The sequence below is a fragment of the Lotus japonicus genome, chromosome 4 (assembly GCF_012489685.1).
Source record: "Lotus japonicus ecotype B-129 chromosome 4, LjGifu_v1.2".
NCBI classification, from domain to species: domain Eukaryota; kingdom Viridiplantae; phylum Streptophyta; class Magnoliopsida; order Fabales; family Fabaceae; genus Lotus; species Lotus japonicus.
In genome coordinates this window covers 47,379,326-47,389,530 of record NC_080044.1, presented here as the reverse complement: position 1 = coordinate 47,389,530, position 10,205 = coordinate 47,379,326, and the positions used below count along the sequence as shown (strand labels likewise).

General features: G+C 38.3%; 2 protein-coding genes across 3 annotated transcripts; both read left to right on the top strand.

Annotated features, from left to right (window-relative positions):
• The first annotated feature begins 1,504 nt into the window (after positions 1-1,504).
• On the top strand, positions 1,505-2,008 carry LOC130712843 (secreted RxLR effector protein 161-like). The gene has a single exon (XM_057562658.1). The coding sequence runs from the start codon at positions 1,505-1,507 to the stop codon at positions 2,006-2,008; it is 504 nt and encodes a 167-aa protein (XP_057418641.1).
• Positions 2,009-4,141: 2,133 nt separating this feature from the next.
• LOC130714062 (uncharacterized) lies at positions 4,142-8,135 on the top strand. 2 transcript variants are annotated; one of them, XM_057563918.1, is made up of 2 exons: positions 4,142-4,924; positions 7,690-8,135. In XM_057563918.1, the coding sequence occupies exons 1-2, from the start codon at positions 4,275-4,277 to the stop codon at positions 7,751-7,753; spliced, it is 714 nt and encodes a 237-aa protein (XP_057419901.1). In that variant the 5' UTR covers positions 4,142-4,274; the 3' UTR covers positions 7,754-8,135. The 2 variants fall into 2 exon arrangements, with proteins under 2 accessions (XP_057419901.1, XP_057419902.1); XM_057563919.1 differs by lacking the exon at positions 7,690-8,135 and adding an exon at positions 7,193-7,525 and having other exon boundaries at positions 4,145-4,924.
• The last annotated feature ends 2,070 nt before the right edge of the window (positions 8,136-10,205 follow it).

Genomic DNA, 10,205 nt, shown 5'->3' with positions numbered 1-10,205 from the left:
TCAAAATCGATACTTGGACTCTTTTGATTTTGAATCAATAGACACATGTGAGTCTTGTTTATTGGGAAAAATGGTTAAGGCTCCATTCGCTGGAAAAGGTGAAAGAGCAAGTGATCTTCTAGGCCTCATACATAGTGATGTATGTGGACCAATAAGCACAATGGCTAGGGAGGTTTTCATTACTTCATCACATTTACTGACGATTTCAGTAGGTATGGTTTTGTGTATCTCATGAAACACAAATCAAAATCCTTTGAAAGGTTCAAAGAATTCAAGAATGAAGTTGAAAATCAACTTGGCAAGAAGATTAAAGCGCTCCGATCAAATCGAGGTGGAGAATATTTGAGCCAAGAATTTGATGACTATCTAAAAGAGTTTGAGATTATTTCTCAACTCACTCCCCCTAGTACACCACAATGGAATGGTGTATCTGAAAGGATAAATGAACCTTATTGGATATAGTTCGTTCAATGGTGAGTTAATCAGATCTCCCTAACTTCTTTTGGGGACATGCTTTGCTAATGACAGCTTTCACACTAAACCGTGTTCCATCTAAAGCTGTCATAAAGACACCATATGAAATATGGACTGGAAAACGACCCAGTATGTCTTTTATAAAAATTTGGGGTTGTGAAGCATATGTGAAACGTCTAATTTCAGATAATCTTTGACCTAAATCTGATAAATGTCTTTTTCTGGGATACCCAAAAGAAACTAAGGGTTATTACTTCTACAATCCTACCGAAGGCAAAGTGCTTGTCGCTAGAACTGATGTATCCTTGAAAAAGAGTTTATTTCCAAAGGAATAAGTGGGAGGAAAGTAGAACTTGAAGCAATTATAGAACCACACAGTGGCAGTGAGCCTATAATGGAACAACAACAAGAGTATCAAACAGTTGTGTTACCTCAAGCTCAGGAAACACAAGTCTTGCGTAAGTCAGATAGAGTATGGTCCTTGCCCGAAAGATACTATTTTCTCGTAACTCGGGAAGGACATGTATTGTTCATGGATCAAAATGAGCCAACGACTTACCAAGAGGCTATTCAAAATCCAAAGTCTGAGAAATGGCGTGAGGTCATGAGATCTGAGATGGATTCCATGTACACTAATAAGGTATGGACCTTGATTTGAACCACCTAATGAGATTAAACCAATTGGGTGCAAGTAGGTCTTCAAAAGGAAGACTGACGTGGATGATAATGTAAATACCTATAAAGCAAAACTAGTGGCTAAAGGTTTCAAGCAAATTCATGGTGTAGAATATGATGAAACTTTTTACCCTATTACTATGCTTAAATCTGTCAGGATCTTGCTTGCTTTAGCAGCATACCATGATTATGAAATTTGGCAAATGGATGTCAAGACAGCTTTCCTAAATGGTAACCATCTTAAAGATGTGTGTATGGCACAACCTGAGGGTTTTTGTTATGCCTGATGGTTCCAATAAGGTATGTAATCTACAATGATCCATTTATGGAATAAAGAAAGCATCTACAACGATCCATGTTATGTACTCGGCCAGATATCTCGTATGCACTAACCGTAACGAGTATATACCAGTCAGATCCCGGTGAAGGTCACTATATTGCTGTCAAGAATATCCTTAACTACTTGAGAAGGACTAAGGACACATTCTTGGTATATGGAAGGGAAGATGAGCTAAGTGTAGTAGGTTACACGGACGCTAGCTTCCAAACTAACAAAGATGACTCGAGGTCGCAATCGGGTTACGTGTTCTGTTTAAATGGCGGCGCTGTGAGCTGTGAGAGTTCAAAACAAGAGACAATTGTTGATTTTACCACAGGGGCTGAGTACATTGCCGCTTCAAATGCATCAAAGGAAGTAGTTTGGATAAAAAAGTTCATTATGGAACTTGGTGTGGTTCCTAATATTGTGGGTCCAATTAGTCTCTATTGTGACAACAACAATGGAGTCATTGTACAAGCTAAGGAACTTAGGTCTCATCAACTATCCAAACATAGACTTAGAAGGTTTCAACTCATCTGAGAAAATAATTGATGAAGATGTCAAAATATGCAAAGTTCATACTAATGATAATGTTGCTGACCCCTTGACTAAGCCTCTTGCACAACAGAAGAAAATTAGTCACACTAGCGCAATAGACATTAAGCTTATGCCTGATTGGTTCTAATTCTAGTGGGAGACCATTATTATATGCACTTGAATCCAATATGTTTTGAACACATTTTGTATCATTTTATTATTATTAATAAAGGCATTTTAGTTAAATATTTTCATAAAGAATATTAACGTTCATAGAATAGTATATAGAATGTGAAAAGGTCACTTAAAGGGTTTAAGAAAATGATGAAGGGTTAAGATTAGAGACAATCGGTCAAGATTGATTTCATAATTAATTATCCACAAATTTACATATAAGCCCATGAAAAAATATTCACTCATGTGCATTGATATATTAAATTACTGTCTTACCCTTAAAGTTGCAAAAACTTTTCTTTTATATAATATATAGAATAGATATTGATAGATATAGATATAGATATAGATATATAGATATAGATATAGATATAGATAAGTGTATGATTTGATTTCATGAATCCAATAGTAATGAATCAAATTTAAAACAATTCTGATATACAGATCATGGTACAATGGTGAACCATATTGGGACACCCAATCTTGTGTGGCGGTTTAAGACCACCACAAAGTTGGAAATGGAGCTAAAAGCAATTTTACCACTTTTGTGGCGGTTTCAAACCTCCACAAAAAGCGGTGTAGAGAGTGGACTATACTGTTTCGTGGGCCACAGATCTTTAATGAATTTAAAAGTGTAGTTTTACTTTTGTATTTTTGGGCTTTAAGCCCTCCATGAAATAAATAAAAGGCTTGAATATATTTTGGTACCAGAAAAAAAATATTGATTTTATTCTATGAAAAATATTTCTTAGTTTTCAATCCCTTAAAATATACATTTTTATCTGTTTTAGTCATGGCCGTTAAGTTGTGTTTACAAGCTCAAAGAATGATGACTTACTCTACATACTTTTGTAGCCTTACATACTCCGTGCATAGCCCGGATGGAAATTATACACCTAGCTCGGCATATCACAATTTAATTATCGTAAAGGAAGGGGGAATAGGGAGCTGGAGGAAGATTTGGAAGGCGGAAGTCCTAGAGAAAACTCGCTTTATTCTTTGGCCCGTTGGTCACAGTGCGCTCCCTACAAACGCAAAGAGATTTCAGTGTCACCTAGCGGCTAGTGCGGCGTGCCGACGGTGCAATTCTGATGTCGAAGACCTGGACCATATCTTCCACTGGTGCCATGCCTCGCGTGGTCCCTGGATTCATTTTCGTTCATTACTTCCATCTCTAGCCGTTCAGATTGATTTCTCTACTTGGTTCCATGACATTCTAACTCACTGACACTGTATTCTTGCCATTGCTCTATTGTGGTGGATGTGGCACTGGTGTAACAATCAAGTTTTTGAAGGGTAGGTGTGGTCTCTCAACCAGGTCCTACGTTATATGTTGCGAGATGAGGCGTTATGGCGTAAGTCGCTGCAATCGGGTCTGTTGCAGCAGGGGGAGAGCTTCTTGCCTTCTGGTTTAAATGACTCAAATGCAGTTCACATTTCTATAGACGGTAGTTGGAACCCGACAAAGGGAAAGACAGGTTGTGCGGCGGTTATCCGGGACAGCGGTGGTCGTTGGCTCTTAGGCGTGTCAATGAGTCACAGCCATGGAAGTGCCTTCCTCGCTGAACTCTTGGCGGTAGAACTGGGCTTCAACCATGCAATTGAGCTTGGACACACGGACGTAGTTTGTTTCACTGATTGCTTACAAGTGGTATCTGTCCTTCAACCTTCCTTTGATACAGCCCACTACTGGGATCGTCAAGCCATTGATCGTGTGCGATGCGCCATGGGAGGTATACAACGCTGCTTGATTAGGAGCATTGAGTGGGAGAGAAATAACACGACAAACCAACTAGCACGGGAAGCGGCTAGAGAAGGCTCGCAACGACGAGTTTGGAGCAACCCTCCATCTATTATCTATGTTTTGCTTTATTTAGATGCGTCTAGAATTTGGGTTAATATTAGAAACAATTTTATAGTAGCAGATTTTTTAATAAGATTTTAATTGAATTATAAAATTAAGGCTGGAATGTGAAATCAATGTAGAGTATAAGGCAGTTGACAAATCCCAATAGGGCACAATAATCATCTTCAATTCATCCTCCAAATCCAACTTGTTACAGTGGTGGCGGTGAATCCTTCAATCAATTGAACGATGGGTGGTCACGGCGGCCTTAACATCCTCCCTCAGAAGCGATGGAACGTATACAATTTCGACAACCGAGAGAAAGTTCGCCGCGACGAGGAGGAAGCCGCCAAAGAGGAACAGCTTAAGCGCGAGCAGGCGCGAAAACGCGACACCGAGTTCCGTCTCGAGCGCCTCCGCACCGCTAAAGGTTTAGCACCGTCGATTCCGCCGCCTCCAGAATCGTCAGAACCCGAGGTGGCTGCGGATCCGGGTCACATCAACCTCTTCGAAGGGATCAAGATTTTCGACCCGGTGAAGAAAGAGGGTGGTAAAGAGATAGAGGGGGAGGATTCAAGGAAGAAGAAGAAGGCGAAGAAAGAGGAGGTTCGTGTTGTGGGTCCTGAGGATGAGAAGTATAGGTTGGGTTATGGGGTTGCTGGGAAGGGGGTTCAGTTGCCGTGGTATGTTCGGAAGCCAATTGGTAATGTTGATGATGATGTTGATGATGGTGGAAGTGATGGGAAGGGTGAGAAGAAGAAGAAGCAGAAGAAGACATTGGAGGAGTTGAGGGAAGAGAGGGTGAAAAGGGAGAGGCGAGAGAAGGATAGAGAGAGGGCCTTGATACTGGAGAAGAGGAAAAGCGAAAGAGATGTTTACAGAAGTAGTAGGTTCTCCAGGTGAAAAACTGCTTTCTTTTTCAATGTTTTGATTGATATGTTATTGTTAGGTTCTACATGGTAACTTAAGAAGTTTTGTGCAATCTAGGATTTTCAAACAGACATGAAAGATATGTAATTTTGATTTAGTAGTCTTTTGTATAAAGAAAGATGGGTTCATATAATTAATCATGTTGGTATCTGGTTTTGTTTAGATTCATGGTAGTTATTTCTTATCTATAGGCTATAGCTGAATTGACTTGCATTGGTTGTGATTCTATCTCTCTTGATATGTTTGACATCTTTATGGAAATTGGCTGAACTGGATCTTATTTGATTGTTAGTAGGCCATGTTGTTAGCTGTGAATTTTGGATCTAACTTATGAATATTTTTCGGGTTTCAAATGCATCAGCACCATGCATTCCTACATTGAGCCTTCCTTAGATTAAATTCTTGGATTATGAGTTAAAACTTGCAACTCTGCCTATGGATCAAACGTAAAATTGGCCGTTATCTGTATTATGGATCAAACTCGACAGATTTATGTTAGTGATTGGCCGTTACTTAACGACCAACATAAATAGAAATACAATAGCTGAAGAATGCTTGATTAGGTTTCGTTTTTGGAATATTGGTACCTTGACAGGTATATCTTTGGAGGTGGTGGACACAATGATTGAGAGAAGGATTAATATAATGTTAAACTAAATGGGTTGGGATGCAAGCTAAGGAGCTAGGTACTATAGGATTTAAGCTTTGGTACACAGGGAAGGTCAGAGGAAGGAGCAATGTTCGTATTATTGTGGACAAGAACTGGAAAATAGAATGTAGTGGATGTCAAAAGTTTTTAGGATCAGATCTTATCTTTAAAATTGTTGGTGTCTCAATGATAGGAACCCAGATATTAGTAGTCCTAGTATTGCTAAGGTATTTGTTAGGAAGGGTAGAAAGGGAAATAAAATTGATTCCCACTAGTGATAACTGCCAAGCTGATGTGGCAGTATCTTCAGGGTGCTAGGAGTGTGAAAGAGAGAGAATGCTGAGGAGAGAATGGCTATATAAGCGTGTATTGTGAGAGAGAGGTTAGGCTTGAATTGGGTTTAGGCTTGGGACTTGGGAGAGAATAGAGGCACTCTCTAATTTGCCTCTGCTATCTTTTCGTTTTTCCTTTTCCCTGTAATCTTCTGCAGCACTGCTTCTGGGTTTCTACCAGAGGGTTCAGTGATATTATGCAATTCCATCTCTATTTTCTAGTTCTATTCCTAGTATCTAACTTTGTTTCTACATTTCCTTGCTGAAAACCGGGTTCCTAACACTCAATAGACTATTAATATCATTGGTGCTTACGCCCCTCAAGTAGGATAAAAATTTTGTGAAAGAAATTTTTTGGGATGATTTGGTGAGTTTCGTTCAATGTATCCCACAAGAATAGAAATTGGTCATAGGTGATGGTCTAGATAGATACGTCGGTTTGGAAGCAAGGCATTTTACTAGAGTCCATGGAGGTTTTGATTTTGGGGAGCTAAATGAAGAAGTGCAATCTATTTTAGATTTTCTATTGCATATGACCTCAAGATTTTGAAAACTTGTTTTAAAAAGTGGGATGAACATCTTATCACCTATAAGAGCAGGATCTCGAGGTCACAATTTGATTTCTTTTTAGTAAAGAGGTTAGATGTGGTAATATTCGGAGAGAGCTTGACTACACGGCATAGAGTTTTGGTCCTTAATGTTAGTTTTAAGAATCATAAGTAGAAAAAGGTTCCTAGTGCTCAAATTTTCACAATCTGGTTGATCATGGCAATGGTAAAGTGTATAATCAGATTTTGCTAGTAAGAGGAATGTTGTAGGAAGGAATATTTGGATCATTATTTGTTGGATCTCATAACAAGGAAATAGGATGATTGTTTATATACTGTTATTGGTTTACATGGCATAGAGGTTGTAGTTTTTGACATGTTAAAGTTTGGTTTTGTGGTGTAATAGTTTTACTGGCAGAGTGGCGCCTGTGCTTGGATTAGAATAGAAAGGGTTGCAAATTCATAAAAATTAGTTGAGCTATTAATGGACAGAGCAATTGCATATGCACAAATGTGGATCAATGCAAAGCTGCTGTCCTACTTGTTCTAATGAGAATGATGTTGGTTAATACTTAATAGTTATAAGATTTTGGCACCACAGTGATAATACTTGAAAAGTGAATGCTATGGCTGGTTTTTGAATTAACAATAGGGTTCCTCTGTTTTCAATACTGTGTTAATGAAATGGCCTGTTCTATTGTTTTACAGGAGATGATCGAGCCAAGTGGTCTGGGTTTATTTAACAATGTTCTCTCGATATGTTGTTGCACTTTGTAAACTCCCTGGATTTCCTTCATGGTATGGAATCATGCTGGATCCATTCTTGAGAAATCTATAACAAATCCTTGATCCATAGGCCCTCTTCTCCCTTTTCAAGATCATTATGACATTGTGAAATAGGGAGTGGTATGGGTGATGGATAAATCCGCCCAAGCTCGTACACCTGTAATTAGATTTAAGTCCTTTCTGTCCAGTAAGAGGATCAAAATCAAATTGCTTTACCAAATGAAAATGAAAATAATAATTTCATTTTTGTTGTAATTATTTATGTTTGGTTTGGAGTTTTGTAAGGCTGTGTTAGCTGATTTAAATGCGGAGCTAGGTTTTAGTCATGAGAAACGCTAAATAGTTGCAACATTCTTATGTTTTGATTGAAGTATTTCTTGAGTTTTCTAGCATGTTTGGATTAACTTCTACTTTTTCAGAATCAATTCACCCAGAAGCTGTTCACAAAAGTTTCTTCCAAAAATTTATTTGAATTTCGAATAAATTCTGGAAAGATTTCTGAACACGTAATTTATTCTTGCTGGGGCCTGGTGTTTTTCACGCTAGTTTTGGTGCTGGTATATGAGTGTGCCTCGTTGGATAATTTGGTTCAATTGCTGCTACTGGAAGATCATGTGTCGTGTGCTGTTATGGGGATGCATTGGTTGGATTTTTCTTTGTTACTTGAGGGTTGTATTTATCTTGCAGCTGTAAATTAATTGGGGGAGATTCAAAGTTTAGGATCATACTTTGAATCTGTTTTGCTGTTTTTTGCTGGTTTTTCTGTTATTTCTTTTTTCTTCTTCCATCTTCTCTTTGTATTGTTAGCACCCCTCGTGTTTATTCAATATATTCTTGGCTTATAAAAAAAATCTTTTTTTTAGAAGAATGCAGTTGTTACGTTTGAAACAAATCTCCTAACGTTAATGCAATAGCTCGATGTTCAAGTGCCTTCATGTCCTCATCAATTTTTATTGTTTTGTGGTTAGCATGTTGGTTTTGTTTTGTTTTTTGTTGAGAATTATTAGATATCCTTATTTGCTATTGCTAATAAAAAGGTATTAATAATTTCGTATGTAAAATTAAAGGAGTTCCGATCTACACTTCGACTCAGTAGTCAGTAGAAATAAGAAAAAGTCATACGATTTATTAACAGACTCATTATTCATTGCACAATTTATAGGGATCTTTCCTTGTGCCAGATTATTTATTCTGGTTTTATGCGCATTTTTTAACCCACTAGCTTCCTAGTTTGGGGGTGGGTTTCTGTTTCTAGGGGTGCATTCATCAGCAATTGTGCTGTTTCTTGCATTGACAGCCATCGAACTGTCATCCCAGAACTTCAAAGGAAGAGGAAATCCAGTTTTCAAAATGTACATTTCCATTATTACAAACATTATAGCGATAATCGGGGCAAAGTTCAAACATGCGTCACTATTTTGTTACCAGGAAGATCACATTGATGTTCTGATAGAGAATGGGTTCTCTTACGGCGTGATTGTGATACTAATACTGATATTGCATTATTGTGGTGTGCAAATGGAAGAGGGGAGAGGCTATGTGGGTGCTGTTGGGAGAGCCTATGTGAGGGCTATTAACGCCCTCCTCATTGGTTATGCATATACCTTTGCAACCCCTTTTGCAGAGCTGTTACTCTTTTTTTATGCATCATCATTATTGCGGTTGTATGCGTATGGCTTCGCCTTGTTTGTTGGCTGCGCATTGACTGAGCTAACACAAAGCTGGTAGGAAGAAGTGAACTGAGGAGCACAGAGAATAATGCTGGAAAGTTTCTTTGATTTTACTAGTTTGTAGTAGGAGTTTCTTAGAGACTATTTAAGAGGCTTTATATTTTATTGGATAACCAAGTTAATTATCCTCATCAATTTTCAGTTTTCCCTGTTCCCCTCTTTGGTCGTTTCATTTTGTTTTGTATCTGCTATAATATTAATAGAGAAGCAGGATGATGGGAAGAATTGAGGCTAATGCTATGTGCTCCATTTATAATGCATTAAGTGTAGTAACCTAGGACAATTGTTAAATTACATCAAGGTTGAACATAATTCTTCTCAATCGCAGTATTTGTGCTTGAAACGTAAGCGTAATATTCATATTATTTCCTCTGCTACTATTTTCTTGATGGTTGGTATCGACGGTAGATGGAAAAAGGGAAATGTTGTTTGTGTGAACAGCTGCGAAAGTGCGACACTGAGTTCCGTCTCGAGCGCCTTTGTGCCCCTTGATGTGTGACACCGTCGATTCCGCCTCCTGAATCGAAACCCGAGCCTAGCGACCCGAGTCATATCAACATCTTCAAATGGATCAACATTCTCCTACTCATTCGTATCACTACTAAAAAATGTGATTTAACGAGGGATTTTAGCGAGGGAACAAAATTCCTCGCTATTAGCGACGGAATGTGACGAATTTAGCGACGGATTCATGTTTTTGAAATTAAAAACCTATTTTAAAATTTAGCGACGGAAGTAGCGACGGATCAGTAACCTCGCTGTCCTTCCGTCGCTAATTCCCTCGCTAATATTATTTTAATATTTTATCTTCGAATTTAGCGACGAATCATAACCGTCGCTGATGTCCTTCTGTCGCTAAATCCCTCGGTAAATTTAGTAATGTGTTAGCGACGTCTATTTCCGTCGCTAAATCTTTTGTTTGATGTCTTCCGTCGCTAAATCCCTCGTTAAATGCAGTAAGATGTTTGCGACGTCTTATTTCCGTCGCTAAATATTTGGTTTTTAAAATCGAACAATTGTTTCCCCATTGACTCGAACCTGCGACTTGTCTACAAAAACCAAGGCTTTAACCATTTGAACTAGATTACACTTTTTAAATTTGGGTGGAAACATTTTTACTTAACTATGGACACTAGTAGGTTAAAAGTTTCCAAGCCTAAACACAAACAATCCATTCACTCGTTACTCTCTGAGAAAAACCCTAA